General features: G+C 39.8%; 1 protein-coding gene across 1 annotated transcript; it reads right to left on the bottom strand.

The window, feature by feature from the left end:
• Positions 1-1486: 1486 nt before the first annotated feature.
• LOC130917035 (dual specificity protein phosphatase 14-like) lies at positions 1487-13545 on the bottom strand. The gene is made up of 2 exons (XM_057838088.1): positions 12672-13545; positions 1487-5411 (listed from the first exon to the last, which is right to left on the bottom strand). Exon 2 carries the CDS (start codon positions 5348-5350, stop codon positions 4727-4729), a length of 624 nt encoding a protein of 207 aa, XP_057694071.1. The 5' UTR covers positions 5351-5411; positions 12672-13545; the 3' UTR covers positions 1487-4726.
• Between the last annotated feature and the right edge of the window lie 2332 nt (positions 13546-15877).

Here is a 15877-nt window from a genome sequence, read left to right as displayed (position 1 = left end):
TAGCAACGATACGCGTAGTTTGTAGCGGCTGTCGGCTGCAGTAAGGTTTTTTTTTTGTGCTTCTTCCTTTACGCACGTGACATCAGCGCGTTGTCCCGCATTAAAAGTAGTCCAAGCAAAACGTGATGCTTAGAACTGTCAAAATAAACGATTACTCGAGGTGAATAAAATTACTCAGATCAGTTTTTAAACTCGAATTACTCGAGTTGCTCGAGTATTCGTTTCAGCTCTAGTACTGTTGTATAAAAGGACTATGGATTCAGCTGATTTTGCGGATTAATACGTTTATTTTTCTCATCACGCCAGACAACTGGCTGCAGAAAAATCTTGCTGTAGGAGGGAGAAGCGTGTGTGCCTTTTTGGGGTTTCAAAAGATTCCCATTCACTGGTGGATATTGGCCAAAACAAGCCCTACTACTGTGGGACCATGGGACTTACGAGGAAGTGAGTAAACATCGTACTTTTTATTATGTCAAATACTGGGATCATTTTAATACGGAGGTGGCTTGCATTTTGTGGCTGACATGCTCCTTGTCCACTCCGCCGACGACCAGTAGATGTCGCACATCCCCCCTCCGGGCAAGCACTATACTCAGCTTTTGCCCTCTTGGTGCGCTTGGTGTTCGGTCAAATTTTCCAGTCGATCAGAAATTGCAACTTTGTGTTAAAAATAGCTTCGAATACAGTGATTACAAAGTAAACACTACAAACTTTCTTTAAATAAAGGACTACTTACGTTTGATCATGAATGGGCATGTAAAAAAGCTCTCCTCATACACATTAGCAACATTGTCCAGCTGCTTCCTCGGCGAGCTGAGCTCTCCTGGCCGTAGTAGCAGGGAAACGAGCTGTAAATTGCTCTCCGCCGGGCAGTTTGCCGATCGGCGAAGACAATCGCCCATATTTTAAACTTTTAAACAAATTACACCAAAATGAAAAAATTGGTGTCTGTAAAAAAAGTCTTGGATACCTGCAGTGGGGACTGCCAATGGGTTTTACTCATGGCGTCTTTGATTCTGCTCCCGTGTGCTCTCACCTCCAAATAGGGTTTTGCTGTGCAATTTTTCTTTTTTAATTAAAAAAAATACCTTCCTGTTCAAAAATGTTCTTCCCCCAGAAAATTGAGATGTCAAACTTTCCAATAATGTATCACACATGCATATCGGACAATTTTAAAAGTTGACCAAATTGGGGGTCTCAGAGAAGAACTTCAAGTCACCTAAGTGTTTTTCGCCATTTATATAGTTTGAAGAATATTTAAAGTGATACTTTGGGACCATAACAGGAATATATTTCTGTTTTTAATTGACTTTGGTTTTTATTATTTTAATCATATCAGCAAGTCCCGGTGTCACATTTTGAGTTGTGTAATATACCATGTTGTATACAAGGATACACTTGTATACAAAATGTTATTATATTTGTCCTATTGTCTACATGACCCAAAATGTAATATGCATTTATGTGGACACCAGATGTTAATAAGTTTTTGTTATTTAAAAAAAAAAAAAAAAAAAAAAAAAAAAAGGTCACTTGCCCTTAAAGGGAACCTCGGACTTAAAGACTTGTAGGCTGTAATAAGCCACAATTGTTCTATTTTACTAAAATATGTTATTGGAGACACATAAAACATTGCCATCTTTTTAAAATTCTATATGTAGTACATGTTTTGACCTACAGAGGGTGTCATGTTTTATGCGCGCAATGGACACTCGGGGTGATGACGTAGTTTCACTGTCACTGGACGAACACTACCGGTATTCTGCCATTCCTTCTACGCGGCGAAACATCCAACACATGCGCTCAGCGGTTAAAAGCGGCGAGTGTTGTGTTTTTATTGAGTCTTTTATTACCTTTTCACTGCCTCAAAATACTTTTCGCATGGATTTCCTTCTCATACTTCTAAGCTTTTTGCTAAACTGTTTTCTTGTGGTAGCTTTAAAGCAGACTGTTGATCTGTTGACCACACTAGTCAGGTAGTAGAGGTGTGCAAAATTTCCGATTCTTAGATTATTCACAATTCGGCCGTGGAAGATTCGAGAACGATTCACAAACATCCAAATTCCGATTATTGAAATATGCCAAGTAAAGCGAAATACAACACACTCAGTGCGCCGCGCGGTCAATGAGGAACGGAGCGAGAGTAGCTAAACATCATGCTTCTCATTACCCGGCCCCTCGGGTAATGCCAATGCTCAACTCACGGCTCTAGCTCAACTCATGCCACGAGATAAAAAAAACACAACAACATACCTGACTGCTGCCGAAAAGCTGCAACAAAGTTGCATAATGTTACGGTAGATATCATTTATATAGGACTAGGTGCAGTATTGATTCGGTAGCGTTAGCAGCACACCTACAAAAAGCTAGATGTGGGCGTTAGTAAATGGCCGCCATCTTAAAGCAGTACACGTCCCTGCAAGGCTGTTGTAGCGAACCTTCCAAGCAAACCTAATTAACTTTTTATCCAAAATACTCCTAAATCGGTAAAATATTGACTTGAATCTATCTTTAAAATAGTTTTAAAACTTTCACATGTCGAAAGTAGACAAAAGGGAAATTATGAAATAACTGGAGCAATTTTAACAACTTTAACGGTTGATTCACAACATTAAATTAATTGAATGTAGTTTAAAGCAGCTGATACAGAATGGGGACTAAAGTTTTTTTTATTTACTGTTATTTTTGTATATTTGTTTACTGCTATATGTTGACTTGATACTGAAATAGTAGTTTGGTTTAGCCTGAAAGTATTTTTGAACAATTTTGGAACTAAAGTACAAAACATAAAAATAAATAAATAAATAAATAAATTTTTAAAAAAAAGGAGGGGGGTGCATCAATAATCGTTTTATAATCGAATCGGAGCCTCTGAATCGTAATCGTAATCGAATCGTTAGGTGCCCAAAGATTCCCAGCTCTATCAGGTAGCATACTTAAACCACTCTTGTTTGATATTACTATGTTTAACTATTTTCTTAAGGCCTATTTAGTATGTTCTGTCTGTATTTATCAAAAAACAAAATAAGCTGAAAGTGCATAGTCGGACTTAGAGTGTCAAATTCGCCTTTCTTGTCTCTTTCTTCGCCACATTTCACCAGTGTAGCACATTTAGGCAGAACACCCGATTTTTCCTACTCTTGTCTCCTTGCATCCTGTCGTTCCTGTTCGTTTTGCTTTTGCTGCTCGTTTTGTGAAAAATTGACAGTGCTGTCATGCTCAATAATGTTCCTCTCGGGTTCAAATTGAAAGGGTTGAACAAATGACATGTTTATATCGCTAGTCATACTCTGGAAGCCTGGCAGCGTAACCCACTTATGTCACCGCCCTTGCGACGTCAACAACGTCGACCTACTAGAGGAGTTCCAAAAAAATCAATGATTACATGCATCGCGATTCGACACGTGACGATTTGATTACGATTCATAAAGGCTCAAAAACGATTTTCCCTCATAACTTTATGACAGTCGCTCGTAGCGGAACAAAATTCAAGACACGTCTGCCGCCCGGACACCTTTAACGGACGTACGCACGTTATAACGGATGCTGCCTGTAACTGACTGAGAGATTGTGTTTTTCAAAAGACTGGAAAATAAATTTGTGTATGAGACAGGCAGGGACAGAAGTGTGCTGTGCGCACGTTATTTTTTAGAGCAAGAGGGGAAGATAGTTTGTTGCTCCTCGTCTTTCAGATGTCCAGCTGTAGTTCCAAGTCATGTCAATTGAAAAATATCCTGAGTGTGTTGCTAAGACCCGTGTGCATCAACAAGAGGTGAGTACACGAACCCTCTTGTACTGTTTAGCCTTTATTGTTGTTGTTTTTTAGGTGTTAATAGTTAGCCCCGAGCGCTAAGCTAATTAGCTAATTCGCTCACGTGTATTTCATATGCAGAACGTGTAAAACCATGATTAAGTACAGCGGTAACACTACAAACATGCGAAATGGTACAGAAATCTGTGAAAACACTTCTTTTAACCAATAACAAAGTTTGTTTCCAGAAAATGTGGAATTAATTCCACCTGTGTACATTTTATTGTATTGTTGAGTGATATAAGTACTCCCTTTAAAATGTTTAAGGTTTTTGCACTTTCTTGTAAAAATAAATAAATAAATGAATAAAAAAGCAGCTTAAGGGCAGGTTTTTGTTGTATGGGCATGTTTCCATCGTTCCTGTTAAATCATTAGGATATTTTAAATAAATAATGTTTGTCTACTATATTATTTAGTAATGTACGATGCATCGATAATCGTGATAACCGTGATCATCGTCAATACCGTGATCATCGATCATCAAAATCGAATCGAATCGTGGGGTGCCTAAGATTGCACACCACTACGACCTACAATTCAACTAATTTTACAAATTGTATAAAAACAAAAACATCAAGAGAGGGTTTAATAACACATTACTTTAACTCAAAATAAGGCTTATCTTTTAAGAACTGCAAGTCTTTCTATCCGTGGATCCCTTTAAACGTTAGTTTCTCTTCTCAGATTGAAAAAAAAAAAAAAAATTTGCATACTTAAATTATTTGAGCAACCGTTTTTTCACATAAAGGTCATTCATACGTCATATGTTGTCTGTTCCTTTTTATGACCTGGCAGCCAATGAGTTAAGGGCGAGCCTCGAGGGTTCACTGCACGCCGCTCTCCAAAATGCTACCGTACAATTGACATCATGACAAGCACAGCCCAAAAAAACACGACATGGAGCGAAACCGCGCCTCACAGTCCCCAGTAGGGTGCCAGGCCGCGGCGTTCTCTCTGGTAGACGTCAGGGATGACCCCGTAGGGCGTCTGCACCATCTTGACAGAGTTCCTTCCGAAGAGCTTGCGTTCATACTCGATGAGCTGGCGCCAGAAGCCGCCGTTGGGCCGGATGACGGGGCGGCGGGCCTTCACCCAGGCGTGGGCGTCGGCTAGCGACACGCGGTGGTACTTCATGAGGTAGGCCAGGCACAGCGAGGCAGAGCGGCTGACGCCCGCCGCGCAGTGCACCAAGACGACGCCGCGCTTGCGGCCCACGCTGTGAATCTTGTCGGCCACTCCGTCAAAGTAGAGCGAGATGGGCGAGTGAGGCGCATCGGCCAACGGCACCTTGACGTACTCCACGTGCGGCCAGTTGAAGTTGGGCAGCTCCAGCGTGGCGTTGACCACGCAGGTGATCCCCTTGGACAGCAGCAGGCCGCGGTTGGACGCCACGTTTCCGCGGCTCAGGAACAGGCCCGGCGTGATCTGGGCCATGCCGCCTTCGGGCAGGAGCCGGGGCACCGTCGACAGCGGGGGCGCCGCCGACGAGCTGCGTTGGTGATGGTGGTGGGGGAAGAAGCCTTGGCTGCGGGAACCCATGCCGAAGACGACAAGACTGTCAACGCGAAAAGTGAGGAGGCATAGCAGAGCGGCAAGAATCCTGGGGGGAAAATAAGAAAAAATCAGATGAGTTTACTTTGAATAGGCTCGATTTAGGTCACGGAGTTCCTCAGGGTTCCGTCTTAGAGCCATAACTATTCCCGAAATGTAAATTTGAATTTTTCTGCAACTGGCTGGCAACCAGTTCAGGGTTTAACCTGCCTCCTGCCCGTTGTTACTTGGGTTAGCCCCAGCACCCCCGCAACCATCGCGAAGATAAGTGGTTCAGAAGATGAATGAATGAATGAGTGAATGGGGATTTTCATTTGTATGCATGATGACAATAGTTTTCTTTAGCTGCCCAACCCTGAAAAAACATTGAGGTGGTGTTCCCCAGGGCCCCATTTGACACCCACTGCGATTTTGAGGTTTTGTTTTTTTAGCTATGGTTTTCAGCAGGTGAGACTTATCTCAGAAATGTTAAGATGCACGGATAATAAGTAGGAGGATGAAGAACATATACATATACGTCTCTGAATTTTATTTTTAAATCACAGATGCAACGTAGTGAACAAATAGGTAAGTCGATGTGAATTATGAAGCTTATTTAGAGCTTGATTTCAGCAACTTAGACGGGGTCAAGCTGCTTATCTTACACCGTTGCTTGCTGCATCGGACTCCACTTCCTTAGTACAAAACAGAAAGCGACCTGATTGGGTGTGCTCTCACTGTAATTAAACACATCAATTTTACCATGAACAAATTTCCACATACACAGTTGGCCAAAAGTATTGGCACCCCTGCAATTCTGTCAGATAATGCTCAATTTCCCCCAGAAAATGATTACGATTACAAATGCTTTGCTAGTAGTATCTTCATTTATTTTGCTTGCAATGAAAAAACACAAAAGAGAATGAAAAAAAAATTAAAGCAATATCATTTTACACAAAACTTCAAAAATGGGCCGGACAAAAGTAATGCACCCTCAGCCTAATACTTGGTAGAACAACCTTTAGACGAAATAACTGCGAAAAAAAAAAAAAAAAAAAGAAGCACAACTGGAGACAAAATGGCGGACGACACGCCGGCGTCGTAAAGTAGAAATCACGTAAGTCGGGGGCGTCGTAACCCGGGAACTACCTATATTGCACATCCTTGCAATGAGAGTATTGCGCATCCGCACATTATGATGGCACACACAAACACAGACAAGACTGAAAAAGCAGTTTCTGCTCTTGCACCCCTCTTTAAAATAAAGGGTTGTATTGTAAGCCAAAAGAACTGTTGTGTTTGATACAACAATGTCCATATGCTACCATAGCAGATTCATGACACATTAAGTTCTTGAACTATTTTTAATTTGTCCATTTTACCCTGGAAGTCCCCGTGTACAGACGTCGCGTAACCCCTTTTGTTTTGACCAAGCCATAAAAAGAAGGTAAGTAATTATATTGATAATTCGAAATGTCTATAATATTTAGCTTAGAATCATTAATTGCTGTCTAATATTTCGTTAAAAAAAAAAAAAAAAAAAAAAAAGACTTTTTAAATTATTCACTTGCATATTTTAAACTTTTTTAAAAATTACGTCACAATGAAAAAAATCATCTGTAAACAAGTCACGGATATTTACTTCATAACTATCGGTTGTATTATTATTTTTTTGTTACTGTCGCACTTTCCCCGATATGTTAGATGATAATCGATCCAAAAAAACACGTTTAAAAGGGTAAATAAATTAAAAAGAAAATCTCGACCACTCCTTGACGTCTGCGATTTCTGCATTGCGTCCCTTGTTATATTACCATGTTATACCCATAAAATCCCCACAAAGTACGGCTATGGCCATTCACAGCTGTGTCTTGACACTCAGTGAGACATGCTACAGGGAGTTTTTGGATCAAAAGAAAGTAAACACACAATATTATCTGGTTAAAATCATGGTGTCTTTAATTATGGTCTCTCATGCTCTCGCTTAAGTTTCAACTCCCTCCACAGATTTTCTATGGGGTTGAGATCTGGAGACTGGCTAGGCCACTCCAGGACCTTAAAATGCTTCTTACGAAGCCACTCCTTTGTTGCCCTGGCTGTGTGTCTGGGATCATTGTCATGCTGAAAGACCCAGCCACGTCTCATCTTCAATGTCCTTGCTGATGGAAGGAGATTTTCACTCAAAATCTCTCGATATATGGCCCCATTCATTCTTTCCTTTACAGTCGTCAGTCGTCCTGGTCCCTTTGCAGAAAAACAGCCCCAAAGCATGATGTTTCCACCCCCATGCTTCACAGTGGGTACGGTGTTCTTCGGATGCAATTCAGTATTCTTTCTCCTCCAAACACAAGAACCTGTGTTTCTACCAAAAGTTCTATTTTGGTTTCATCTGACCATAACACATTCTCCCAGTCCTGTTCTGGATCATCCAAATAGTCCCTAGCGAACCGCAGACGGACCTGGACGTGCACTTGCTTCAGTAGGGGGACACGTCTGGCAGTGCAGGATTTGAGTCCCTGGCGGCGCATTGTGTTACTGATAGTAGCCTTTGCTACTATGGTCCCAGCTAACACGTTGGTGCTCAACCATGCAAATGCTTCCATGTTGCAGATAATTACTTTTGTTTAGGAATATTTTTTTTAGGTCATTCACTTCACTAGGTCCCCCCGTGTGGTTCTGGGATTTTTGCTCACCGTTCTTGTTATCATTTTGTTGCCACGGATTGAGATCTTGCATGGAGCCCCAGATCGAGGGAGATTATCAGTGGTCTTGTATGTCTTCCATTTTCTCATAATTGCTCCCACAGTTGATTTCTTTACACCAAGCATTTTACCTATTGCAGATTCAGTCTTCCCAGCCTGGCACAGGTCTACAATTTTGTCTCTGGTGTCCTTCGACTGCTCTTTGGTCTTGGCCATTGTGGAGTTTGGAGTGTGACTGACTAAAGTTGTGGACAGGTGTCTTTTATACTGATAATGAGTTAAAACAGGTGCCATTAATACAGGTGACGAGTGGAGCCTCGTTAGACCTCGTTAGAAGTTTGACCTCTTTGACTGCCAGAAATCTTGCTTGTTTGTAGGTGACCAAATACTTATTTTCCACTCTAATTTGGAAACAAACAGAAAATCACATTGTTTGATTTTTAAAGAATTTTGTTTTTTTCCACATTCTGTCTGTCATGGTTGAGGTTTACCCATGTTGAAAATTACAGGCCTCTCTAATCTTTTCAAGTAGGAGAACTTGCACAATTGGTGGTGGACGAAATACTTACTTGCACCACTGTATATACTGTACAGTTGGCTTCTTTTGAAAAGCTGTTTTCCTCTCTTTGCCTGATATGATTGTGAGGAGGTTGCTGTCCTCTAAAGAGCAAATCAGAAAATTGCAGATGTTGCTGTGGCAACCTACAGACATATACATGCTGTATGTATAAACTGGCTCCTCAGTTATCTCCAGCACTCTGCTGCACTCAGTCCCAGGGAGATCTAATTGCATCATTCAAGTCTGTTGACATGAGTGTTTAGATTCCATTGGGATCTGGTTCCACTGGTAGTGCAAACTGGGAAACTTGAGCTAGCGATCTGGAAAACTGCGTGCAGTGTACTTCCTGGAATATCAGGAATAACCGTGGGGAATTTATCCGATAAACTGATACTGTTGTCTGCATAAAAACAACTAGAAAGGCAGTGAGGGGAGTGCAGACCTCCCCAAGGGTGGATCTGTTTAGTTCTCAAGTGGCCGCTTTCTGCTTCATTAGAATGGCATTCGACACTTAAAGTGCCAATGACAGAGAATGTTTATTTCATATTTCACGCGGTATTTCATGGTCCTGAATAAAATGGACCACTTGGATGCGTGTGGACGCGATCAATATATATATTCAATTTTTAAATCTTGCGCCATGTAAATGAATAACTTCCTGTATTGAAAAAGAATGTGAATGTGACATCACCCGAGTAAGCGTGTCAGAATACGGCATTGTTTTATAGCATGCAGATGGACAGTGGATTCAGCTGGTTTTGCGGATTAATTTGTTTATTTTTCGCATCATGCCAGCCAAATGTGCTGCAGGGTTTTGTTGCTGCACCAGGGAGAGGTGTGTGAGCCTTTTTGGGTTTCAAAAAGTTCCCGTTCATCCCAAGATTGGCCAAAACAAGTCTGAAAACTGTGGGACCAATGGACTTACCAGGAGGTGAGTAAACATCGTATTTTGTATTATGTCAAATATTGGGATCATGGCACACGTTTTAATAGGAATGTGGCTTGCATTTTGTGGTTGACAATGCTCCTGCTCAACCGAGAATGCCTCTGGGCCGACGACCAGCAGCTTGTCGCACACACCCCTCGGTCCTCTTCGCGTGCTCGCCGGGAGAGCGCTATCCTCTGCCGTGCGGTTCTCCATATCGGTACGACTTCCAGCCCCCTCTGCCTCTTCGTCTGCTCGGCAATAGACCACTATCCTCGGGTTGAGCTCAGGCAGCTACGCCCTCCTCCGATGTCAGCTGGTTTGTCCTGCGGTCATTCTCCAGCTGCTTCCCCAGCAAACGAGCTCTCCTGCCCGCAGCAGGGGAACGACAAGCTGTAACTTGCTCGCCGCCGGGTGGGTTGCCGATCGGTGATGACAATTCACAACCCCACCGCCGTGTGACATGATCTGGGGTAGTTTTGTGTGATTTTTTGCTTGGAAAGGCGAGAATAAGACTTGGAAACGCCACTTGGTTAGCTGCTAGCTGTCACGCCTCCTGCTTTGTTTGCACTCTCCGAAGCCGGGGCAGGGGAATGAAAAACCTGGACTAACTCCGGTGGCATAAAACATAGTTCGGGAGGTGCAAGAAGTCGACAGTTTTGACCATTAAGGAGTAATTTTGCCATGCGGTACTGAATAAATGCATTTTTAATATTTCATCTTCCATTTAGCACAATATTGTTATTTGTCATGACCACATCATTTATTTCGCAATTTGGGAAAAATACTGTATAAATATTGTAGTAGAGCGATTGAAACAATGACATTTTGCTGCTCTCTTCGTCGCATTTTCCTCGTTCTGAATAATTCATGCTCAATGGGCTGAATTCTAAATCAGATTAAATTTATGAGCCTGCCGACGTCATCCTCCAGCTGGGGACGCTAGAACGCTGTAATGACAGACGGGGCGAAACTGCAGATTAAAATGATTAATCGATGAACTAGTTAGTTCGAATAATTGCGTAATCAGATAAGCAACATAGAAAATTTAAATAACTGAGCTGAGCCTCAAACGGCATGAAAAAAATAAATGAACGAGGATCTAAGTACAACAAAAGAACAATTGGCTAACTTATTTTACCTACTTTTATAGCAAAAGTCCGCTAGCTTAAATGCTATAAAATGCTTTTTTTTTTTTTTTTTTTTAACAATCCTCTTCACAAATGGTTCAAACACATATTCCCACAAAAAAAACCAAAAAAAAAACAACAACAAAAAACGGCAATATATGGCGGAAAACACTCAGGTGACTTGAAGTTCCGCTCTGAGACCACCAATTTGGCCAAATTTCAAAATTGTCCGATATCCACATGTGATACATCATTGGAAAGCTTAAAATCTCAATTTTTGGGGGGAAGAAAAATTTTGAACAGGAGGGCATTTAAAAAAAAAAAAAAAAAATTTAAACAGCAAACCCGATCTGGAGGTGAGAGCACGTGAGAGCAGAATTACAGACGCCATGACTTTAACGAGATATTATCGCGTACTTACCTTGTTTCGATCCGAAAATTCCATGTAGCATGTATCACTGAGTGTCATGACACAGCTGTGAATGGCCACAGCTGGATTTTTTTGGGATTTTATGGGTGAAACATGGTAATATAGCAAAGGCCGCAATGCAGAAATCGCAGACATCAAGGAGTGATTGAGATTTTCATATATTTACCCATTTAAACGTTTTTTTTTTCTCTCCAATTTTTCTTTGTTTGGATCGATTATTTATCATCTAACATACCGGAGAAAATGCAAAAGTAAAAAAAAAAATACAATTAAGCAATCGTTATGAGGTATATGTGTCTTTTTTACAGACACCATTTTTTTCATTGTGACGTAATTTGTTTAAAAGTTCAAAATATGTGAGTGAATGAATAATTTTTTAAAGTTTTTTTTTTTAAACAAAATATTAAACATCAATGAATGATTCTAAGCTAAAAACGACAGACATTTTGAATAATAGATATAATTCATTAACCTTGTTTTATGGCTGGGTTGAAACAATAGAGGTTGCGCAACGTCTGTAAACGGGGCTTTTCAGGATAAAACGGACAAATTAAAAATAGTTTGGGGGCTTAATGCACCATGTATCTGTTATGGCAGCATATCGACATTGTTCTATCAAATACAACAGTTCTTTTGGCTTACAATACAACAGTTTATTTTAAAGAGGGGTGCAAGAGCAGAAACTGCTTTTTCAGCCTTGTGTTTTCCGCCATATACCAATAAACTAAATTATGACTGCATTAAAAAAAAAACATTAGCTCAAACAAAAACCTAACTTATGTTGGTCCTAACAGGAAGCAGCTGGATTCAGCAATGTGAAATAAGTTGTGTCATATTCACTGTCGCCACTGGAAGGCAGTGTCTTCATCTAAATCAATAAAACTAAATGCAAACACTTTCAAAACAAACCATGACATCGCCACTTTAATTAAACGAATACTCGAAGTGGCAAAATTTAACTTGAATCTTTATTCTTATCGAATTACTCGAGTAAAACGATTAACCGTTGCAGCACTACAGTCAAGTCAAATATATTCATAGCCCAACAGGCAAATACCATTAAATCATTAGTTTGAGACCTTCTTAAAATAATCGCTTAATTTTTTATTTTTTTTTCTGAATTATCAAAGTAAAACACTGAACCATTTGTGGAATTGCTGATACACTTTTAGTCTTTGTAAAAATAAAAAATAAAAAAACAAAACAAAACAGTAATGGTTTTTTTTTTTTAATCATTTAAAATTGTATTAGTTTTAATAATGAATAGAAATGTCTTTCAATAACATGATTTCACTTTACATTTCTTTAACATGATAAATTTGTTATCTGCTGTCACGCAGCAATTCAGAAAAACTGACCACCCCAAAATTCAATGTCAAGCATGATTAGCTGGAAACAAGTCTCGTATTTCTTTCCACAGGTGCATAAATAGTGTAATTGAACATCGACTTAAATCCAAATCAATGCGTAAGATTCCTGGATGCCATTCATTTATTAAGCAGTTCCAATTCAAAAGCGAACGTGATTAAAAAAAAATCTTCACCAAGTGTTGTTAAAATGATGGTTTAGAAAGTCCCCACTCACCAGTATGGCTGAAGATGATGGTGACGGTTTCTCGTTCAACGCAACGCCCACATCAGCGTTTGGGGTTCGGACAGCAGCGTCCACTCGCTCCGCTCAATCAAGCCGAGGGACCGATGGGGAAGAAGGTGGGTAGTGGGAGGGGGGTGGGCATCCACGCGAGCTGCACGACACGCCAGCGTGACGACAAAGTCCACGCAAGCAAGCGTTTGACTCGGCTCCTCCTCTTTTACGGCAAGTGTGAGGTAACAACAGCGACACGCTGAGGCCACGACTATTTTTTTTTTAGTAACTTTTTGAGAGCGCGAGAACCAAAAGTGGTATTTGCCATGTGGCAAAATGGATTTTATCAGGTGGCATTTTTTTTTTGTCAAGTGGCACTTTTTTTTTGCCATGTGGCAAAATTGATTTTGCCATGTGGCGCTTTTTCTTTGTTATGTGTCATTTTTTTTGCCATCTGAAAAAAATGATTCTGCCATGTGGCATTTTTTTGCCATGTGGCAGAATTGATTTTGCCATGTGGCATTTTTTGTCATGTGACAAAATGTGTTTTGACATTTTATTGGAATGTGTCATTTTGTTATATATGGCTTTTTTGCAGGCCATGCACATCCATGCCGTTGTCGACTACGCACGTCCAAATTTTCCATTCATTTTAAATAGCAGGAAAAACGTGTGGCTGTGACTTTTGACCATCCACTTACCATTATAGCACAATGACATTCAACTGGCACCCAAGTCAGGCTATGCACAAATTTTCTATTCATATTAAATGGCAGAAAAACGTGTGGATGTGATTTTTGACCATACACTTTACATCACATTGGCATTCAAGTGGCAACCAAGTCTGGCTATGACTTTGACAGCTATGCACGTCCAAATTTTCCATTCATATTACGTGGCAGAAAAACAAACAAACCAAAATCCATTTTGCCATGTGGCAAAAAAATGCCACATGGCAAAATACATTTTGCCACAAATGCCACATGGCAAAATCAATTTTGTCACATGGCAAAATAAAATAAATAAAAAAAACCACACGGCAAAATCCATTTTTCCACATTGCAAATACAACTTTTGGTTCTCGGCCCTGCTGGACTTTTTTGTTTGTTTAGTCCTTTCATGCACAAATTATGTTTTAAAAAACAAAAACAACCTAACCAGTTAGCTCACTCCTAGTTTTAAGGACTAATTATGATTTTTGGGGGGGGAGAATTCCCCCCCGCTTTATTACATTCATACAGGACAAAGTGTCTCAAACCAGTGGGCCATGGGACAGTATTTTGTGGCCCCCGTTTGACATTAAATTGTAGGATTAGTGTTGCCCACACATATTTTGCTCAAGGCAATCATACAAGGTGATTCAAAAAGAATGTCAAAACCATCACACATTTATTCATTTTAAAATCATTAAAATAGACTGATAATCAATTAGAATGTATTAATTAATAATTTACTAACAATTAAAATAAGAATTAAGAATCTTTTTAACAAGGAAGTTATTTTAACAAATTAAAAGTCATATCGACTTGATGTTGTCCGTGCAGCTGGTAGTGGTCACATTGAGCACTTGTTAAGCATTAAATAAAAACTTGTAATATACAATAATGTACTTGTATCCAGCTAGTTATTGTTTTTTGGCACATTCTTTTTGAATCACCCTGTATAATACAGTGATAACCTGCTCATTCGCGCTTCAAATTTCACGCCCTCAGTCCATTGCGGATTTTTTCCCTTCAATTAAAAAAAAATAGATACAGATGAGCTGTCCCAATCCGCTCACGTAGTCTCCTACCTGCTCCTTTTCTTGGTCAGGCAGTACACTGGAGTTGCTTAATAAAGTTAACAATGATTTACAAACGTTTAATGTTTGATCTTGCCACAGATGCCTAGAAGCCTAAGCATCAAAGTGAAGCATGCGTCAATCATCGTTTAACTTCTTAAACAGCTGCTGTGGCAACTCACTGTGTGTAAGTGAGCAGCTTGAGTGGACTCACTCAATAAAGCATTTAATAATGACAGGCCATAGACTTCATAATTGTATTGACGGGTCAATTTTGCCAGCCACTGCGCAACGCCATCGCCACAGACTAGCTTTATACTTTGACATACTGTATTTACGTAAAATAAATGCTTACTGCAGAGTTTTTTTTTTGTTGCTTTTAACCAAGAATCGAGAGACTGTATCACACCTATATCTATAAATAATTTGGGGATTTAAGCATTTATTCACAATCATTTTCACCGGAAAAGCTCTGTTTACATCAAGCGACCGCTAGCTACATTCAGGAACAGACTAGCATTGTAATTCGGCATATTTACGTAAAATAAATGCTTATTGCACTGTTTTTTCTGCTTTTAACCAAGAATCAAGACTGTTTTACGTCCATATCTATGAAGAATTTGGGGATTTGAGACATTTATTTTCAACAAAAAAAAGGCCTTTGTCCACTCGGTCAGCTTTGAAATCCTCACCAACAATGCGGGCCCCCTATTTATCAGCCCCGTCAATAAATTATGAAGTCTTGGGACGAGCATTTTCCAGTTCACAAAGCCACGCACAGCACAGAAAGTCCAGGACCCTTTACGTTGTGCGTTGTATGTTGTCCATTTTTAGAAGATTAGTGGGCTCATTTGATTTGATTTTGACTTAGTCAACACACTGCTAACTTCAACCGCAACTCTAGACGTTTTGTCTAAACTGGAAGTTCGCAGCACAAATTTTTCAAGATGGCGCCGGCCATTTTTCACTCAGAAAACATACGTTTTTTGTTTACAAATTTCAATTTTTTTTTCAACTAATCATATATATATATATATATATATATATCTTTCCAATGCTAAATCTGAAGAAATACATTGAACACACACACAAAAAAAAAATAAGGGGGGTTGGGGGGGCTCTACTTCGCGGTTTTTCACTTATCGCGGCAAGTTCTGGTCCCCATTAACCGCGAAAAACAAGGGATAATAAACAGTATAATAAATGTATGTATGTAATAAAAAAAAAATTTTAAAAAAATTGAAAAATACGTTTTGAAAAAAATACAAAAAAGCTATGAGTAATACAGTATAAAAAATATATTTTTTAACAAAAACTTTAAAAAACAAATTGCAATAAATTTTAAACGAAAAATAAAGACATGAATTTGCCTGTGCTGTGTGTACAGTGCTGGCCAAAAGTATTGCCCCACCCCCCCGCAATTCTG

This window comes from Corythoichthys intestinalis, chromosome 6, assembly GCF_030265065.1.
Source record: "Corythoichthys intestinalis isolate RoL2023-P3 chromosome 6, ASM3026506v1, whole genome shotgun sequence".
Classification (NCBI taxonomy): Eukaryota; Metazoa; Chordata; class Actinopteri; order Syngnathiformes; family Syngnathidae; genus Corythoichthys; species Corythoichthys intestinalis.
This window is presented reverse-complemented; position numbering and strand designations above follow the sequence as displayed.